The sequence below is a fragment of the Microtus oregoni genome, unplaced genomic scaffold (genome assembly GCF_018167655.1).
Source record: "Microtus oregoni isolate MIOR12 unplaced genomic scaffold, Mior012 000063F_ref0000156, whole genome shotgun sequence".
Classification (NCBI taxonomy): domain Eukaryota; kingdom Metazoa; phylum Chordata; class Mammalia; order Rodentia; family Cricetidae; genus Microtus; species Microtus oregoni.
In genome coordinates, this window is record NW_024543873.1 from 3581581 (window position 1) to 3602828 (window position 21248).

The following is a 21248-nucleotide window of genomic DNA, read 5'->3' on the forward strand; positions in this document are numbered from 1 at the left end:
ATTACTGAATGGGTTCATTCATCTTTTTGGTATGCATGATACTTCACTAGTCCTTACTCTTGCCCACTGACCATCTGAATGGTAGTTTGTGCGCACCTACATGCACATATGTGAGTGTAGGTGTGTGTGGATGGATGGGGGACTGAGGCTTTGTCACCCACTGCAGCTTCTTCCGCTTTTCCCTCTTGTGGCACAGAGCTGGCTTCCGCTTTGCTGAAGCTCAACCCCTTCTCACTGTCTCAGCCTCACTGAACTCCAGCTCTTTATTAAGCACCTAGGAAACTTCCTCAACATGAAGATAAAACACTGTGGGGGAGTGACTTGAGTTAGGGCGTGACTGCACTTTCCCGTGGTGGTGGTGGTGGTGGTGGTGGTGGTGGTGGTGGTGGTGGTGGTGGTGGTGATAAGGGCTGGGACTGTTGAAGTCGGCTCTCGCTACTGGTAAAGTGTTGCTGGTAATCGGTAGTGTCAGTCAGGAGATGGGATGTCAGGCTAGACCAGCTTGGCCTTGATCCCCTCTCCTCCTTCCTCAACATGCCCTGCAGGGAAGATATGTTGGGCAAGTAGAAACAGCAAAGACACATGTAGAATGCCCAGATTCTTGTTATTGTCCCATTTGAATCTCACCCCTGGAAGCCCTAAGGATCTTTTCTCAGCAAACATGTGATGGAACTGTCACCTCCCCCTGTCCAGTTGCTGGAGGTATATAGGTTCTGTAGCTACTGATGCTACTTAGATTGGGAGGTATGGGAAATATCAGAAAAGAGGAAACTTTAATAAATGTAGGGTTTCAGTAACTGTGATTCTTAGCTAAGACCTGGTGCCTGACATAAAAAGGTGGAAAGCTGTCAGGATTCTCTGATATTGGATATTTAGAGCTCAGTGAGATCATCACTAGAGATCACTTTGAAGCTGATGTGACCTTGCTTGACTTTGGCAGTGGGACCACCCTTCTTACGCAGGTACAGAGATTTCAGATCACGGCAGTCACTGGGGTCAGCGTCAAGAGTAACCTGCCCCAGGAACTGATCACAGAATTTTCTGCTGTTCCAGACCTGAAGAGACAAATCAAGAAAATGAGGAACAACAACCACCCATGAGATTGATGCATCTAGTGGCAATCTACCTAGCATGTACATCAAGAGACATTCTTATCTTTTCTTGATAGCCATTTGATTGAGAAGATAATGTCCCCAGCAATATAGATGAAAGTAGACCAAAGGATCATCTTTTATTTGTGGATTTGTTACATGAAGAGAGCTAATCAGACGTATTCTCAGAAATACTGCCAGTCTAAAGTTATCCACACTGATCTAGCAACACAGGAGTTAGCAGAACTGGCAAATACTTCTGTTCATGGAACTTTATAGCACAAGTGTTCACAAGTGTACTCATGAGACTATGGTCATGAGTCTATGGGAAATTAAGTCAAGCGTTTTAAGGTAAAGATGAATAATGATGTTGATGTTTTGCTAAATGAGAAGCGTTCTGAGTATAAACTAAATACATAACAAAGAGCGTTTGCTCTGCACCATAAAAGTACAAGGTACTTGGGAGAACATAATATGTGGTAAAGAACATAAATTCCCCAAGATATCTTGTTTAGTCTTACCTGGATGATAATAGGAATGTCAGTGGTCCTTCTGTAGAAAATGGCCTGTGTGTCAAAAATGGCATGCACAGTATTCTTCTGGACAGGAGAACGGACTTCTTCCTTTCCACACTTGATGACCAGGTACAGATTTACAGCTGGAACAAAGTGGCATTTGTTTTTTTAACAGAGTGATTAATGTTTCCTTCCTAGAGGGGAAAGAAGCTATAACTTTACAAAATCAAATCTGGCAATTTCCACATAACTGGAGCACGACAATGATGTAGAATGCAAGAATGTTTGCTATGTAGACATTTCCCAGCAATGTTCACGTCCCATTCTCTACCAGAGCTGAAATCTCTGGACTAAAAATACCAATGGAGATAACAGTTGTTGATAATGTTTTCTACTGATATATGCAGTAACTGAGACAGCAGTTTGCTTTCTTGCACACCCCAGCTAGTCTTACTTTCATTGGCGTACTTCTTCTCCAGTCCCTCAGCACTGTGAACAGTGATCTGGGTAACCACCTTTGGGTAGCCACGTGCCAGGTTCCAGCAAGACATCTTTGGCATGTCCAGTGTCAGCTCCCTAGAACATAAAAACCAGGATGAACTTGACCTGCCTAAACAAACTTCATTGTAGAATCATGTAAGAAGCTGATTGATATATCCTATTCCTTCACAGGCATGGCTCATATTTCTATGAGGGTGTTTTTCTCTTTTCTCTTCTTTTTTGTAGACCTGCCATTTAATGATACAAGAGGGTACAGCTGGAGAAAAGTGTAGTTTAAGCTACCCAGCACTGAGAATAAGATAGAGGAGCCCAGCGACTCAAAAACTATAGAATCAACCAGAGAGATGAAGATAAAATCCAAGTGACAGAGCTCAAGTGGCAGACCCCTCCCCTTAAATCCCAGCTGAGAACTCTAAATCTCAGATCTGCACTGGAGAATTTTCCACAACTCTACTCTGAGAAATATTTTGGTCACTTTTATTTCAATTAGTGAGGTCAAATTTGAGAATATTGTCTCTTCGACTGTATGCATAGAGGAAAATGGGTGAAAGGGTTAGACTCAGAGGAAAAGAGAGCAAGGGTTTGCCGAGCATCGCAATAAAACTGAACCTGAGCTGGACAGGCACTTCAGAGAAGATTCTCAGCAGAAACTCGCTGGTGCGGCCATGCTGGAACATGGTTGGGACAAGCACATAGTTGCCCTTCTTCAGATACTTGCTCAGAAACACAGTACGGGTGTCGATATAGGTTGAAGTCCCAGCACGCTCCTGAATGTACAGGTGGTGAAGGCGGAACCTGCGGTTCATCTCCACCTAGAAGCAAACCGAGATTTCCATTCTGTTAAAATCAGAGCTTTTCTGTGAGAATGTCCTATTTCTGTTGTCTTCCTTATCCCTTCCTAATTTTCCTAACTCTAACCCTTCCTAATGTAACCTCTGAATGCTCTTATTTTTTTCTGCTCTAAATGCTGTTCTTACCTTGAAGAGCTCAAAGCCAATGATGTAGTTGTCAGGTCTTCCCATTCGGCGGTAAGTGCGTAGGTCTTTCTGCTGCAGCGACATTATGACCTTATGACCATCCTCGGGCACAGTAAAGATGTACTGAGGGAAATTCATCAAAGAGATGAATTAGTACTCCAATTTAAGATAATCAAATCTAAATTTCAGGGAATAAAAATCTATAATGGGAAACAGAGTCTCGGGGTCATTTCTGAGCTTTACTATTGACCATACAATGATTGATATTACAGAAAATTAATTCACTGCTAAGTAAAGATCATTATACTTGCTTCTCACTTTGACATCTGGCTTGTACTGAGAGACAACTCCATTTTTATGTCTTTGGTGTGAAAGAGGGAAAGTTTTAATATGTATGTTCCTTAAAAGTTAATCATTTTGTCTTATTATAACCCTGTGTTTAAAGCTATATAGAGAAACATTTCAAAATTCATAAAGACAGAAAGCATTCATAATCCACTCAACCAGGTTTTGCCATATAGCCCTGGGTAGACTTATAAAGCCAATCCAGACATATGAGCAACCCAGATAAGGGCCTCAAAGATCAATCCTGTGTACGGAGAAGCCATTCCCCCGTATGGTATAGTTGCTTAGTACCTGGACCTTGTATAGGGTTCTAAGTGAGAGTGATGTTGAGAAGGGGTACCAATTATAAAGTTTCTGTAGGGACCATTAAGGTGGAAAGGGCAAAGAAAATTATGAGTTAAGGAAACCAGTTTTCCAAGCCTCAGTGTTCTCCAAACTGCCTGCGCAATAAGATCTGTAGGAAGAAGAGACACGTCCATGTGCAATGAGGCCGTAGCACAGCCAGAGTGACATCTGCTGTGCCTTAGCCCATCTTCATACGGGCCATTATAAATTCAAGCTTGGGATGCTTGTGGGAGTTTGCTGTTGTTTTCTTGAGATATACCTGGTCTGACCACTTATAATGTCACTGATAATAGGATGGCGGTGGTAGACAGCTGGAAGGAGAAACTGGCAGGGCAGTGATTTCAATCATGAGAAATGAAGTACCTCATTCTCAAAAGGAAAAAGCAAGTTATAGTAATGGGTTGCAGAAGTATGACCTATATGAAAAGAGCTAACAGTATGATGTGTGTGTGTGTCAGGTGAACAATTAAACAGTAAAGACAAAGGAGGGGGAACTGAGACCATATATAGAAGCAGATCTCTCTGCTGTGTGTGACCATCACCAGGAAGCGACAGTTACGAGCTGTAACATTCAGAACAGGAGGAGGCAGCTGGAGAACCTAACTTAGGTTAGAAAATGTTGCCAAGGCAAGTCTCCCTAAAGAAACCTGGTCTTCTGGGTCATATGAGCATCTGAGTCAATCCCTAAGGGTTGTGGTTGAAGAATATTACACAGTAGATTTGAAGACCTGATGCTAAATGAATACTCTAGGGAGGACCAAAGCAAGATCTGGATTCTTACTGACTATCCCGGTAGCTTGGAGGCAATGGAAAATAATTGACTCTAACCTGAGGATTCTGCAGGAAGGTATCACGGTTGTTATAACAACCTCCTGATCGGTTCATCAGAGGGTCATCATCCACAGTCCAACATCCCACCACTGATTCCAGTTCCTTGCGGCCAAAAATAGGGTTGTTCACGTTGCGACAGACATTCAGTTTCTGAAAGTTGTGGCAAAAACCTTCCAGACTCATCCTAAATGAGAAGGAAGAGGGAAAGAAATGAAGATTGGTCTTAGTATGTATTTCTAAAAAGAAAACCAAATTCCTTATGGCAGAAAGACTTCTCACCAAAACTCTCCATCATCAGACATGACAAGCCCCAGGTTCTTGCGATCTGTTACAGTCAGTTGCTGCCACTCTTCAGAACTGAAAGCAAATAAATTATAAACAGATAAGTTGTTATGGTTGACAGGATGTCAAAAGATGCCAGATACATGATGACTAGGTCTGCTTTATTTTATCCTGCCTGGGTTGCGGACCCCATGCCTGACTGGAGCTCAGAGATGTCTCTGTTATTTGACAGCCTCCTAGCAATCTAGAGGGATAGGTTTGGGAGAGCTACAAATTTGGAGGTGTAGGGATAAAAGTGAAATGTCTCTCACATTTCACTACAGGGGCCACTCCATTCTTGTCTTCCCAACGGGTTTCTCAGGCGAACCATATACAGCTTCTCAGCACTAAAGACTTCCACGAGTCTTTCTCCAAGGCGAAGCTTGCGAATATCAGTCATGGTGTAGGTATGGCCCTTCAGTAGTCCCCAGTCTGTTTCAACTTCTTGTTCTTCCTGGCTGGGAGACTGGTAGCAAAGAAAGATACATAAGGATTTAGGAGTTGGGGAGACCCAAGTCCTGGACCCCCTTTTCCCTTTGTTGCTTCATCCCAACATAACTGAATCAAGTTCTCCCTATGCAGATGGAAATTTGACCCTGATATCTAATCTATCACAAAGGTAAGTGAAAGAGAAAAAATAAAGTAGTATAAGAAGTTATTTTAAAAGTTCAAATTCCAAATAATCACTGTCCTACATTAATATGAACTGTGATTTAAAAATATGGTAGGGCAGATTCATTCTTTGAGGGAACAGCTAGAACTTAAATATCCAGGAGCCAAGATAAGAGTAATAATTTACCAGAAGCTATTTACACCAACTTGGATGGTGCCTTGGCACTCAGTGGAATGTCTAACGTTCATAAGGATAAAATAAATTAATGTACCTCAATGTCCAAGCCAGTACTTCATACCTATGTTAGCCTTCTGAGTTTCACTAATGGCTCTTTTTGTGAATCTCTGGGTTAAGAACAATGTTCCTTGTTAATTTTTTTTTTGGCCAGGAGAGTTTTGGGTGAACACAAACCTCAATGGAGCAGCAAATTAGGCCTCCTTTGGTGAATGTTTTGTACAGTTCTCCGAACAGCTTGTACTTCTCCTCCACAAGATCAGTATATCTTCCTTTCTGCATGTCAATGATTTCAGCCAATGTGCCCGTGAAGTCCATGATGATATCAGTAATGGTCAAACCATCCAAGGCCTCATAACAGCCTAGCAGTCTGGAAGCAAGCATGCAGCGTTATCTTGGTGAAATTATTTATCCAGGTCAAGGACATCATGTTCCCAAGAATTAAAACTATCACTGCTCAGCTTTTACCAGCTGGCTTTTCTCTGGATATGAAGTGGAAAATACTTTAAGATTACAATTAAAACTCTGGGGGCTTAGGCAATGTTGATAAATGTTAGTGCGCGTAGAAACTTCTTTCTACGAGAAGATGTCAGGCAAGGTTAAAAAAAAAGATAAGAGAACTCCTTTTGGACTTCAGATTAACAACCTGAAAGGTTACCTAGCTGCCCTAGAATTTAACAGAAGAGCAGTTGATCCTCTGATATCCATGAGTCATAATAGGCAGACCCAGGGCTAATGAAATCTTACTTAGATGCAGCCCAATTTTAACTCTGGGATTGAGTGGGAGGGAATGCATTTCCAAAGACAAATATGATCCTTCTTCATGTATCATGATCACAGACTAATCAAGCCCCTCCTTACTTTGCATAAGCTTTTTCCAGTAGAGCATTCCAAAACTCATTCATGGAGGTGGAGAATGAGAAGACCAGATCTCCGTTGATGGTCGGCAGCAAGTCATCAATCACCACCTCAGTCCATTCTCCAAAATGCCAGAAACGGAAGCGGAATATTCCAGCATATTTTTCTGGCTTGCGAGGATCCCATTCCTGTTCCTTATGGTTGGGAATTGTCTGGAAAGGTAAGATCATTTAGTCAAGTATGATTTGCAAGATTATATCAAGATATAGAGGTAATAGTGAAATCCTAGGCAAACCATATAGCAAATGGAAACTTTCCAAAGCAATTCTTCTACAACTTCCGTTTCCACAGGTCAGTTTTACTGTGCGTGAGATTACGATACCTGCCATTCTTGCTCTGCATACAGAGAATACTGGAGAGACAGTTGGAGGGGTCTGCATCAATAATAAATAAGATAGATGATAGACTATCTGCATAGACGTATGATCAAATGTTTGAACATGTGAACAAAGCATTGAAAAGTAATATCAGATCAGAGACATGGTTCACTGATTGAGAGCATTTACTTCATAATCACTAGTCCTGAAATTGGGATTCCAGCATCTAAGTGTCCCTACAAATGCTTGTGAGCCCAGTTCCTCAGAGGGGAGAGACAGGAGGATTGGGGGGGACATTATGGTTTTTACATTAGAGAAGAAAGCGTGAATTCTGGCTTCAGGAATAGTGAGTAGATCGAGAGCGCAAGAGGACGATACTAAATGCCCTCTTCTAGCCACTGTGGGTACACATGGGAGTTCACCTTTCCATATGCACACATGCACATACATACTCATGCAGGAAAATAAGCAATAAAAGCAACAAAAGTAAAAATTAAAACCAATAAAAACATAATGCTTATTCTGGTTTGTCATGTCTAGAGTTTCATATAGACTTTACACAATATGGATTTTAGTTATGTCAACAATAAAAATACATTTTTGTTGTAACAATAAAAACAATTCTATTGTAACACTTTCACATAAATATTTAAAATTTGTTTTTATTAGGAAAATGCTTATTATACCAAATAAAATATTATTTGTTGTTTTGAATTTTATCAGAATATTAGAGAATTTTTGCGCTATTAATAATTTATTAGGCCCCTTTCAATGATCCGTTTTTGTATTTCTCACCTTTTCTGTTATGCATCTATGTGTTAATGACTTCCTGGCTCCTACTTACTCCAGAGCAAATTGGTACAAACACTACAATTTGAAGGAATATTTAGTCAAAGCATTACAAATGGCAAGAAAAGAGCAGCGAATATATGTGACAAAGCAAGGCCAGCAAAATGTCAGTGTTAGAAGAGAGTTGGTTTAGATTTTCACTGTAAAATTCGGCTTGTCTATATTTGTGAAAATTCTTATTAGAATAAATTAGTCACCCTGATACTTCTGGCTTCTTCAAAAAGTTAGAAGCTGATTTTCTGTCAGGTTATTCAAGAAGAAAGTGGAAATAGACTAAGAGCACAAAGAAAAGATGATACCTTTGTCCAGTGTGACTCCTGAACAGCCAAACAGGAAAATGCAGGGATCATTGACTTGTTCCCCAGTCTTCCCTGGATCAGCTGGTGGTTGCTGATGTTGCCCACAATCAGATGGGGGTCATCAGAAATGTCCTGGGGATACAGAAATTTGTTATGCAGAAGTCTGGGAGGAGGTTTCTAAGTGTCACTAGAAGCTAAGCTAAGCAGAATAGCTTATAGAGGAAATAGGGTTAAGTGTGACTAGGACTTTTATAGGTGGGATAAAGGGAAGGTTAGAAAGATTTGTGGTAAAGCACAAAGCCGTGGATAGTGTATACACAGAAAAATGGCCATGTGGTGAATAGCTGAAGAAATGGGATGAGAGAAAATGGCCTATGCTGCTGGAAGGCCTTTGTCATTGCCTTTGGAGGCATTTTTACCACAGCAGTGAAGAGAAGAACTAAGAATTAGCACATTGCATTTTCATGTCATTTTTGTCAGGATGAGATTTTCCCTGAAGTGCCTGTCCTTGGAAGGGCAATTACCTTTAAGAGACAAGGTCTGACAGAGGTGATCACTAATGCATCTCCCTCTCTAGGAAAAATGAGTTAGGAGACCATATAGGAAGTCTTTTTCTAACACAAAGCAAAACCAACAGCAGTTTCCATGACAACCCGCTTTCCCAACCCCCACCTTTGTATGAATATAAAGGATAGCAGCATTAACAGCAGGTGTTAATAAGCCATTCACAGGATTACTTCAGCAGGCACTGTCTGTCTCCATGGTGTATTTTCCAAAAGTATGTGGCCAGAAAGGGGGAGCAGTATTTGTTAGGGGAATACATGTGTGTTTTTACTTCAAAATATCATTAGCTGGGTCATTCCCATTGTGAGTTGGAAAGATGAAAGCCAAATAATGTAACTGCAAAAGAAAAATGTGAGCAAAGCAAAATGGAGTTATTTTCAAAGTATGATCAGTGCCTAGAAAGAAAGAATTTCCAAAGTTCATCTAGCGATGGAAGGGATACTGTAGTGAGTGGTTGGATACTTGAGATGACTACTGATTGGTCACTGAACAAGGGAGAAACATTGAGGCACTGCAGATAGAGCGACAGGCATGAGAAAAGGCATAGCACTATACATGACATTATATAATTGCAGGCATGATGTGGTTCAGAGCATCGGCACTTGCAGAATTCAAAGCCATCAAATCTCAATTAAGTCTTGATAAATGGAAAGTTTCATAAAAGGGGCTGTTGGCCCATAAGATGACATTCTGCATACCCTGCTGAAATAAATCCCAGCTGCAAATGGAAAGAAAATCTAGATCCACATCCTTTTAAATTATTAAATAGAAACAGTTATTTTTTCTGGTGTATAATGTCTATTTTTTTAATGGATATAATTCTCCTTGATGAAGGGTCTGGTGTACAGAATGAAGCATTCCAAATAGCTGTTAAAAGCCAAAATAGTTCTGGAAAGAAATAGACATTCTGGACAGGGATATGTCCAAACTGAAGATTAATTGGGCATCAACCTGCCAAAAGGAAAGAATTAGGTGGGTTGTTAGCTTTGCATTTTCTGGTCCTTTTTGTTGTTGTTGTTGTTGTTTAAGATGAACGTCTGGTGCCTTATCACCACCTTTTATCTTAGGAGACTACTTCTATTTTATAAAATAGTTTATGGGATGTCATCTGCTTTTTCTTTTCATTTTCTTAGCACACAGAACAAGTGTACTAGATGAGTTAGGTCTTGATGTGTCTTCTCTTCTTTGCTTCCTCTGTTTTTCTAAGATGAAATTAATAAGCACCATCATTCTTCCCTTGGGTAGACACTGGCACTTTATTTGGAGCAAAATGTAAAGCTATGCAATAATTTCTTGGATACATATGAGACATAGGATTGTTTCCTGGCATAGAAAGTAGTCAAGGGAGAATTGATAGGTGGCAAAATGTGTTTTTATATATTTTAAGGCAAATTAGTTGCTGGTTTCAACTGGGGGTTGAAGTTATTTTGCAATCTGCTTAATTTAGATAAGCAGGAGTCTACACCCAGTCAACAATACTTTTAATGTGTGAACTCTTACTCACAAAAGGGAGCAAAAAGACACATAAACAGATTCAAAATGAGGAACTGAGTGATTAGTATCCTCTTTGTGTGAATTGGATATAGTTATTATTAATAGCATGTTAATATTATTACAGCCTTATTTTACTTCAAAATTTCATATAGAATACCTAACAGTGGGTTTTAAAATGTAATAGCAGCCCAAGGAACTAACTGGGAACCTCATCTTGGGCACTAGGGAGCCCCTCTAGGGTCAAGTCGCTTGCCCACCCTAAAGTGGCTCCCTTAACTAAGAATTGTGGTTCCGTGCTCCCCTATCCACCTTTCCTTTATCCCAATTCTCCCGTTTCCCAGGTCCCCCCTCCTTCCCTTCTACCTTTTCTCTCCCCATCTCCCCTTACCCCCATCCCACCCCCCCCCCCAAGATCCCATTTTCTCCCCGGAAATTTGGTCTACTTCCCTTAGCGAAGAGGACAACTATATGTTTTTCCTTCGGTTCACCTTCTTCCTTGGGCAGTTGAGGATTGGGAACCTGAAATGACCCTATCCTAGAGCAATACTGACGAATATCTTGCATATCATCATAGAATCTTCATCTGGTGATGGATAGAGATCGAGACAGTGACCCACACTGGAGCACTGGACTGAGCTCCCAAGGTCCCAGGGAGGAGCAGAAGGAGGGAGAACATGAGCAAAGAATTCGGGACCACGAGGCGTGCATCCACCCACTGAGACAGAGGAGCTGATCTACGGGGAGCTCACCAAGGCCAGCTGGACTGTGACCGAAAAAGCATGGGATAAAACCGGACTCTCTGAACATGGCGAACAATGAGGGCTGATGAGACACCAAGGACAATGGCAGGGGGTTTTGATCCTACTTAATGTGCTAAGGCTTTGTGGGAGCCTAGCCAGTTTGGATGTTCACCTTCCTAGATATGGACGGAGAGGACCTAGGACTTAACACAGGGCAGGGAACCCGGACTGCTCTGTGGACTGGAGAGGGAGGGGGAGAGGAGTGGGGGAGGGGGAGAAGGGTGGGAGGAGGGGGAGAAGGGTGGGAGGAGGGGGAGAAGGGTGGGAGGAGGGGGAGAAGGGTGGGAGGAGGGGAAGGGAAATGGGAGGCTGGGAGGAGGTGGAAACTTGTTTTTTGTTTATGTTTTTTTTTCTTCTTTTCGCAATTAAAAAAAATCAAAATTAAAAAAAAATGTAATAGCAGTCATGAAATATCAAAAACATGAGAAATATTAAAGACTATCTAGTCACTTCTTATTTTACTGATGAAGAAAAGAGGTCATCAGATAAGGGCGGCCACTCAAGTCTCTGGCTAATTAATCAGTCATGAGGACATCTAGGTTTAAAGCCTTTGATTCTTCATAAAGGTATAATATTAGCCAGGAGGTGCTGGTGCACGCCTTTAATCCCAGCACTCGGGAGGCAGAGTCAGGCGGATCTCTGTGAGTTTGAGGCTAGCCTGGTCTATAAGAGCTAGTTCCAGGACAAGCACCAAAGCTACAGAGAAACCCTGTCTCAAAATAAAAAAAAAAAAACAATAAAATGAAATAAAATAAAATAAATGTATAATACTAAAGAAGGGACCCCAAGACTTTGGCTGACCCATTCCTTTATTTTTAAGCTTATCAATGGTCCTGCGTAAGGTAATAATGTTGCAGTTTCCCCATAGATATCCAATCCAGTACTGTATACTCTTATCTCGACATTCCATTTTTCTGCAAGAGTTTCTCAGCTCCTTTTTTTTTAAATATCGCCAATAGGCCTTGATTTCCAGAAGCCAAGTGACTGAGTATAAATCAGTCTTGCATGACATGTTAGTACCATGATGTGGAAAACAGAAAATAATTCTTTCTAAAACCATATCTTCTACCTCGTATGTGAAACATTAAAAGACTACAAAACAGCCAAGGAGGTAGAAAGGATAAGGAGAATGAGCCAATACAAATCTGGCAGCTTTAAGAACTTTTCAGAAATAACTGAAAAATAATGAAATGGCTCTTAAGAGACTTTTTACTGTAGTTAGGCATACATTGGATATCTTTTGTTGGAGTTAAAGAAGGAAGGCTGTTGATAATTTTCTGTAACTCCAAGCTGAGATGCAGAGCATAGATAGAACATTTCAGCCTGAGCTATGCTGACGTGGTAAAAGTGGGGTTCAGGAAGAGGCCACAGCTCACATAGCCATACTGTCTGGGTGGCTTGAGAGAAGTGAGGAGATGGAAGAGATGCTGTGTGTTCCTAATGGCTCCAGATGTGCTGGCACAGTTGAAATGATTCTTGAACTGTGCTGTTTGGCAAAGCAAAATTATTTCTTAGGTAGAGAATACATAATACCAAGAAATTGAACACAAGAAAAGCTGGAGTATTCCCCAAATACTATCACCCCAAGATAAATGTTCTGTAAAGAAGGCGTCTTTTCTAGGAAATATATTATCTTGGCTGAACACCGAGGAATGTCTCACTTTTTCTCGCCTCATCCCTATTCCCAGAAACCTCTGGTGGGATGGGAATTACAATGAGATCTGTAGCCCCACATAGATCACTCTATTTGGAACAATTAAACGCAGACCTTTAGCAATTATTTATGCAAGTAACTTTTGATGGCAGCAAGCATTGAGATTCAGAGTAAACCACAAGGAACTACAGTGCAATAAAATATTCCTTATATAACCAGCGTCCAGAAAATTGGAAGAAATTTCAAAAGCACTGTGTGTCCAGCTTGGAGACCAGATAGAGATAAGGTCAGCCATTCCATTGGTACTACATGATTAACTATTTCCAAAAGAATTAGAGGCTACCTGGTATAAAATATCCATTCAGGACGGGAGGGCTATGTAAGCTAACCCAAGTAGGCATTATGATATCCTTAGAAAACTGAACCATCTTTAGATGGGGAGTTTATAGGTAGATCTGGGCTCATAGACCAATGTTCTCTCAAGGATCTAACTTCACTTGCTGAAAATTTTTATTCCTATGTGAACATTTTATCACCATTACAGCATTCTCTTCCTTCAAAGGAGAACTCAGTAAGGAGCCTAGGAATAAATGCTCAACTTCAATATCCAGTTTAAACAACCAAATCATTACACAATATGCTAAGAGAAAGAATCTATGTAACATTATATAATGAGAATCTATATCACTTTATATAACTCATTAAAATGTAAATTTTAGTGGAAAAGCCTACAATAGGCAAATCTGGAGAAATGAAAGCAGAATAGTGGTAGCTGGTGAGTAAGGAATAACTCAGTGGAAATAAATGTAGAGATCACTTATATTTATTTTTCTCATTTTTAATTTTTATTAACCTCTACATTTTCTCTGTTCCCCTTCCTGCATCTCCCTTCCCCTTTAATCCTCTTATTTTTCTCATTTTTAAGATCATAATAGAACTATATTATTTATTCCTTCCTTTTCCTCCCTTCAAACTTTCCCATATACCCATACACACTCTCTTTTAAATTTCTGGCCTCTGTTTTTATTAATTGTTATTGCACACATAAATGTATATGTACATATATATGTATACCTAAATATAATCTGTTCAGTTCGCATAATGTTACTTCTATGAATGTTTATAGGACTCCTTGGAGGAAAGGCACTTCTCCTAGTCCCCTTTTCTTCAGTTATTTGTGTCAGGTTCAGACCTTGTGGGCTTCCCCTGCTCAGTTCAGCAGATCTTCACCAATTGATGCAATTGAATAAATAATAATCTATTGTTATACCACTGGATTGTGTTAGTATTTTCACAACTCTATAAATCTACCCAAAAGGTCACAATATACACACCAAACATGTAAATTCCTTGTGGTATAAATTGTACCCTCAAGAAAAAATAAAAATTATTTGAAATACAGATTTTTTTTTTTGGTTATTCGAGACAGGGTTTCTCTGTGGCTTTGGAGCCTGTCCTGGAACTAGCTCTTGTAGACCAGGCTGGTCTTGAACTCCCAAACTCCCAGAGATCCGCCTGCCTCTGCTTCCCGAGTGCTGGGATTAAAGGTGTGTGCCACCATCGCCCGGCTCTTGAAATACAGAATTTAATAGGATCTGGAAAAAGGATACGAGTCTCTTCAGCTTTACCAGATTGTGTAGACAATAGAAAACACAGTAAAATCAGTTTCTGTAGCAACACATAACCTCTGAGGATAAGAGAAAATTTATAAGTCATCTAAGTCCAAACTACAGTACCAAGTGTCATAGTCCACCAGTGGATGGGAATTCTACTAACATGGAAGATTGCCTCTAGTGTTACTCCCTCACTTGCTATCTTTTACCAGAGCCTATATACTATTTTTGGTTTGGTTTCCTTTATAAGGTTTTTCTAGTCAGTCTTCTGACCAGAATTTTAACCTTGAACTTCTTCACCTTCCTGTCCCACCCAGATAATGTAACAACATGGCCATGCAGGAATACTGAACAAAAGTCACTGGTAGTAGAGTCAGAACTTAGAAGTTGATCATGAGACCTGACAGAAAATCTTGTGTAGGAGTCCTTTCTTCTTCCACAATTGGCTGTGCAAACTCCCATGAGACTTTGCTCCATGTAAGTAAGGGATTAGATGCATTCGACTCTGGGACACTTTTGTAAGTGGATGTGAGTCAATCAGGAAAAAGCGGGAGTGGTTGGAGAGAACTGGAGAAAAAAAATTCTGTGGCAATTTGACAAGCAAATTCAGATTAAAATTTCTACCTGCAGACTTACTGTTATACTGAAACTTAGTAGAACTTACTTCTCAAAAACTGTTAAGATTAAAAGTTGTGTTCTAAGGAGGAAAAGAAAGTTAAAGGGCACATGGAAAATAGTTGTGTGCCCAGAAAGTTTGGAGAAAAACTGGGTACACTGGATCGTTGTAAGAGTAGAAGAGTAAAGAAGCAGAGATTTTCTCTGTAGAGTGTGGATAGTTGATCTGCCACTGGCTAATTTAAAGCATGTTTCCTGTGTATTTACTGCTCCTTTAAACTGTGTCAGGGCCAGATGTAGTCAACAGGACCATGATTCCAGCACTTGAAAGAACTGAACCAGGGGAATCATGAGCAAAAGGCTACCCTGGGCTATATAACAAGACTGTTGCAAAAAAAAAGCAACAACACACAATGAAAAAAGAAAAGAAACCTTGCAAATAGGAAGGAACAAGGTGGTACGAACTCTTGTCTGTCAAAGAAGTTGAGTGGCTTCCTTGGAAGACCACTGATATTTGGCATATACCAATGGAATACCATTGAATCATAGAATAGATAGAAACCTCAAGATTAGAGATTTGAAGAGTGGTAGAGAACTTGCCTAGCATATCCAAGAACCTGAATTTAAACTTCAACACTGAGGGGAAAAAAGTATGCCAAACTTACTTCCACACACCTGTAGTCCAGCTACTTTCATACGGGTCAAAAGAACAATGAGCCAAAATTTATTCTCAAAATAAAAAAAATTTAGAAGGGCCAGGAAATGAAGCTCAGTGTCAAATCACTTACCTAGAGTGTAGGGTGGGAGGAAAGTTGGTTTATCATGCCATGTCTATTTAAAATTTTCAAAAAAAAAACACCTAAAAGGTTGGTTGGGTTTGAGGTTATGTGGTATACAAATGGGAAAAAAAAGTCTAGACACTTTCCTGAAAACCAATACCACAACATTCCTAATAAAGCAATGACCCATCTAATTTTCCTGAGTCAATTCAGAGGAGCCTAGGACTGTCGCTCAATTTTCCTGATGGGAGGCCAGAGAACAGTGGCGTGGTTCTTAAACACAGGCTTGCCTTCCATTCTAGTTGGAATACACAGCTTTCAGGGAAGGCTCAGCTGATAGCCAAGAACCTTACTTTCACATGATGATCTAACCCTTTTCAAAAACTTTTTGTAGCTTCTTAATTATATACTCTAAAATAACATTTCATGTTTCCAGCATCAAGATACTATTTAACTCTTTTGTAGCTCAATGTCCACTGTCTGGGTCAGGATGTGGATGCTTGGTCCCAGGTCACAGTGGTGTGTTGCACCAAGGATGGCGTTGAGAACGTTCTAGGGAAGGCTCTCAAGTGCCTCTTCCTTTTATTAACACTGTTCTCACATCGTGTTCAGAGAATGTGGATCAATTCATGTAAGAGCAGCACCATCACAATGAGGATGGATTTAAGCACTGTCACAAAGGAAGCTACAAAAGTGTATGTTTATAAAGGGAGACACAAGCAGTATTATGATAGAAAAGAAAGTTTATGTGAACTTTGGAGTCAAATCTTAGTTTGCCAGTGATTGGATCTTGAGTGAATCTTTACCTTCTTCTTGGAGACCTAGTTCCTTCATCAATATGAAAGGCAAAACACCTACTGTTTTTACTCTTGTATTGCTTTTACATTTATTTTTATTTTAATTTAGTTTCATTTTATGTGCATTGGTATTTTGCCATGTGTGTCTGGTCCCCTGGAATTATAGTCACAGACAGCTGTCGGTGGTCGGAATTGGACCCTGGGCCTCTGGAAGAGCAGTCAGTGTGTTTAACCATTGAGTTATCTCTCCAGCCCCCACATTTGTTTATTTGTGTGTGGGGGTGGCACATGTATGGCTTGCACATGGAGGTTAGATGACAACTTTTGGGATTTGGTTCTCTCCTTCCACCATGTAGGTTCCAGGGACCAAATTCAGGTCTCCAAGCTAGCCAACAATGAGCCATGTTGCAGACTCCTTATATTTTATTTATTTATTTTTGGTTTTTTGAGACAGGGTTTCTCTTGGTAACCCTGGCTGTCCTGGAACTTGCTTTGTAGACTAGGCTGGCCTCAAACACAGAGATCTTCCTGTCTCTGCCTCCTGAGTACTGGGATTAAAGTGCCAAAATGCCCAGCTGCCTTTGTTTTTTTAAATAAAAAAAATGAACTACACAAAAGAAATTGTAACATACCTACCTTTCTAAGCCATGATCAATAAGGATGAAGTGCAAAAATGTATAGGCCATTTCAAAAAAGAATACAATCCATACCAGGCATGTCACAAATGCTAATTCCTTTTACCCCTCTCTTTGTGTTCATTCTCCATCTGTCCAGACATACATTCTCTAAGCATTGAACATTACTCTAGAAGGAGTATTGTTTGCCTTTGAGGAAAAAAAAAACAGATGTGTGCCATAATGATTAATTTTTTCCCCTTCCCTGAAAATCCAGGATGAATTCTACAGGATTTAGACAAAGAAGACAAAGAACAAAGAACTAAGCTAAAACTGAGGAAAGAAGATGCATCTAAGACACGCCAGCACAGGAAATGCTGTCTACTTGACTTACATCTGGGAAATGGCTTCATGCTGGCTTCCAATTTTGCCACCCACCAGATAGATCTCTTTCTGTCTCCTCTAAGACTTCACCCCCATTAACCATTCTCTCACCTGCATCTTCAAACTACTCTTTACCTACCCAATAAACTTCTCTCAATTCCAGGCTTTCTTGTCAACTACTTCTGCCACTTGTTAGCACCTCCATTCATACGTTCCGTACCCTGACAAGATCGATCGATCTATCTATCATCTATCTATCTATCTATCTGTCTGTCTGTCTATCTATCTATCTATCTATCTCTCTCTCCAAATATTTTTAAGAAGTAGGAAATCTTACATCTTTGTATTCCAAAACAACAGCTAATGAATTCTACTCATCTTTCCCAGATTTTTATTGCAGGTAAGAGAAGTCATCTGCAGAGGTGTCAACAACTTACAGGCTTATAAATGGAGATTTCTCCCAGCCTTGTAATTTCTTTCTTTTCTTATTTTTGATACAGGGGATTGAACCTCTGCTTTATTGCCGAGTTACACTTCCAAGCTCCAGTCTCATACTTTTAATGGTTGCCATTCATGTGAGTCAACACTAGTCACTAGGACATCTAGGTCTAAAGCCTTTGATTCTTCCTAAAAAGCATAATATTAAAGAAAAGACTTCAAGACTTCACTTGGTTCCATCCCTTTTTTCAAGTATAACAGAAAAAAAAGACATTGAAGTCAATGTATCTTGGCACCACCTGGTGGCAATGTGTATGAACTAAAGCAAAGCAATTCTTTATACCTTTTATGAGTTTATTTGGTAGAAATTACAACAAAATAATTGCTGACTCCTTAAAGATGAAAACATTGAGTTGGTAACTAATGTGTTTTATAGCCATCTATAAAAATACATCTCTTTACACACGAAGTCTTCAGGTCCTTGCTCTTTACGTTATTTCACTATGGCCCATATACATCATCTTTGGGAAGGAGCTTTAATAGATTGTCCTTCTGTCTAGCCATAACGCTTGATAAAACAAAATTGCTAATTACTCTCCAGACTATACCACTATATCACAGTATACACGGAGCTCTAATTCATATACAGCTTATGAAGAGTTGTGGAACCCTACTGTGAGAGAGTAGTTAATGTTAATGAGCATTGAAAGGCTGAAGTCATATGTAAATCCCATTGGCTAATACTGTGGATAAGATCTAATAAACAGTTCACAAGACTCCCTCCCCCAAGACAAGCTCTGCCTTCTCTACATAGAAATTATTTCACTGATGCTCACTGTATAAAAAGATATTGGCCTCATTGATCTGAGATTATCCTTAAATTAGTATGACAGGCATCTAACTAAAGAGACAAGAGTATAGTTTCTTTTCGGATTGCAATGTTTACTCAAATGACGTTCTAAACATATAAGCATAGTATATTTCTTTTTCTGCTGTTGCACGTTTTAAATGACTAATTGACTACACTTTTAGTCTCTTCAAGCTAAAGCCTGCTTTAATTCTACCTGTGTGTGAGATAATGGATATGTCAACTTATTTATGTTAGTCATCTTATATTGCATAGGCATATGAAAACATCTGTATATTTTCTATTTGTTAATTATAACTCAACAGAGAGAAAGAGAGAGAAATAGTGAAAGAAAGGAAGAAAGAAGACTGGCTTTCAATTTTTCTAAAGAGTAGGTCAATGTGAGTAAAAAAAAAATGGGTAAGGTAGAGTTTTGAATCAGAGGTAGATCAAGGAGACAGAAAAATGAGTTACCTGAGGACGCTTCCACACAACCTTTCCTGGAAGCAGCCGGTTGAAAAACAGAGAATCATTCTCTGGTAGGAAGGTGGGGTCACAGAAAAGCCGGCCATCTTTGACGCATTCCTGCTTCAGTTCCTGGTACTTCTGGTTTTTGAAGAGCTTCAGAGGAGGACCCATGTTATCCAACTATGTCTAGAATGACAAAAATTATTACTTGGAGGAACTTCTCAAGTCTTTCAAGGATTCTCCGGAATTACACAAATGTCAGTCATTGCAGTGGCGTCCTCCTAGAGCCTGCAGACTGAGGCAAAGACACAACGTTCAAGAACAGAAGAGTCAAAGTTCAGCTAAATATTAGGCCCTGGGCAAACACGTAACCATTTGAAAACCTCGGTTTTTTTTTTCTATTATAGTACTATTTAATATGGTTCTGGTAATGCTATACATAAAACAAATGTTTTTAATTTATCCAAGAAAAAGAGCTGATCTGGTGAAGAAAAGACCATAACCTTTGAAATCACTGTTTTATTTGCTTTGAAACCCAAGGCAAAGTGCTCTGTGTGATGTTTATCTTTTATAGAAAAATTCTCTGTAAATATCACAAAATAGCGTTGACTTGCCATTCTGAAAGACTGTGCACCGGAAAGTACCATGCTTGGTCCCTGTCTCCCTCTGATGGTCAGTCTCTTGATGTCTTCTTTCTCTGCCTTACCATGAAGCACTGACAATATTAACTGGTATCAAGAACAGTTGTATGAACAGTCTGCTAATTTTTCCTAACTGTTCAAACTGGGAATGATGTAACATGATGATCAGTTATATATTAGTTCATTCCTGTGCTTGTAGGAAAATCAGTTTTTCTTTTTTTTTAATTTATTTATTTATTAAGGATTTCTGCCTCGTCCCCACAACCGCTTCCCATTTCCCTCCCCCTCCCCCAATCAAGTCCCCCCCCCCTCATCTGCTCGAAGAGCAATCAGGGTTCCCTGACCTGTGGGAAGCCCAAGGACTGCCCACCTCTATCCAGGTCTCGTAAGGTGAGCATTCAAACTGCCTAGGCTCCCACAAAGCCAGTACGTGCAGTAGGATCAAAAACCCACTGCAATTGTTCTTGAATTCTCAGTATTCCTCATTGTCCGCTATGTTCAGCTAGTCCGGATTTATCCCATGCCTTTTCAGACCTAGGCCAGCTGGCCTTGGTGAGATCCCAATAGAACATCCCCATTGTCTTAGTGTGTGGGTGCACCCCTCGTGGTCCTGAGTTCCTTGCTCGTGCTCCGTCTCCTTCTGCTCCTGATTTGGACATTGAGATTTCTGTCCGGTGCTCCCGTGTGGGTCTCTGTCTCTGTCTCCTTTCATCGCCTGATGAAGGTTAATATTCCTGAGGATGCCTATGTGTTTGTCTTTGGATTCACCTTATTTAGCTTCTCTAGGAACATGAATTATAGGCTCAATGTCCTTTATTTATGGCTAGAAACCAAATATGAGTGAGTACATCCCATGTTCCTCTTTTTGGGTCTGGCTTACCTCACTCAGGATAGTGTTTTCTATTTCCATCCATTTGTATGCAAAATTCAAGAAGTCCTTGTTTTTTACTGCTGAGTAATACTCTAATATGTATATATTCCATACTTTCTTCATCCATTCTTCCGTTGAAGGGCATCTAGGTTGTTTCCAGGTTCTGGCTATTACAAACAATGCTGCCATGAACATAGTTGAGCATATAATTTTGTTGTATGCTAGGGCCTCTCTTGGGTATATTCCCAAGAGTGGTATTGCTGGATCCAGGGGTAGGTTGATCCCGAATTTCCTGAGAAACCGAAACACTGCTTTCCAGAGTGGTTGCACAAGTTTGCATTCCCACCAGCAATGGGTGAGTGTACCCCTTTCTCCACAACCTCTCCAGCAAAGGCTATCATTGGTGTTTTTTATTTTAGCCATTCTGACAGGTGTAAGGTGGTATCTTAAAGTTGTCTTGATTTGCATTTCCCTGATCGCTAAGGAAGTTGAGCATGACCTTAAGTGTCTTTT

At 40.1% G+C, this 21248-nt stretch overlaps 1 protein-coding gene across 1 annotated transcript; it reads right to left on the reverse strand.

The window, feature by feature from the left end:
• Window positions 1-424: 424 nt before the first annotated feature.
• On the reverse strand, window positions 425-19394 carry LOC121439804 (calpain-6-like). The gene is made up of 12 exons (XM_041640427.1): window positions 19230-19394; window positions 8157-8288; window positions 6635-6843; window positions 5951-6143; window positions 5199-5392; window positions 4885-4962; window positions 4603-4789; window positions 3085-3207; window positions 2717-2919; window positions 2061-2182; window positions 1613-1749; window positions 425-1055 (listed from the first exon to the last, which is right to left on the reverse strand). The coding sequence occupies exons 1-12, from the start codon at window positions 19392-19394 to the stop codon at window positions 873-875; spliced, it is 1926 nt and encodes a 641-aa protein (XP_041496361.1). The 3' UTR covers window positions 425-872.
• Between the last annotated feature and the right edge of the window lie 1854 nt (window positions 19395-21248).

Bases quoted from the DNA above. Each gene is read 5' to 3' on its own strand.
- LOC121439804 (XM_041640427.1), bottom strand. From the start codon at position 19,394: ATGGGTCCTCCTCTGAAGCTCTTCAAAAACCAGAAGTACCAGGAACTG. The intron at 3,208-4,602 runs GTTAGAGTCAAT...AATTTCCCTCAG, and splicing joins CCTTCCTGCAGAATCCTCAG to TACATCTTTACTGTGCCCGA. The intron at 2,920-3,084 runs GTAAGAACAGCA...GTTTGCTTCTAG, and splicing joins TTGGCTTTGAGCTCTTCAAG to GTGGAGATGAACCGCAGGTT.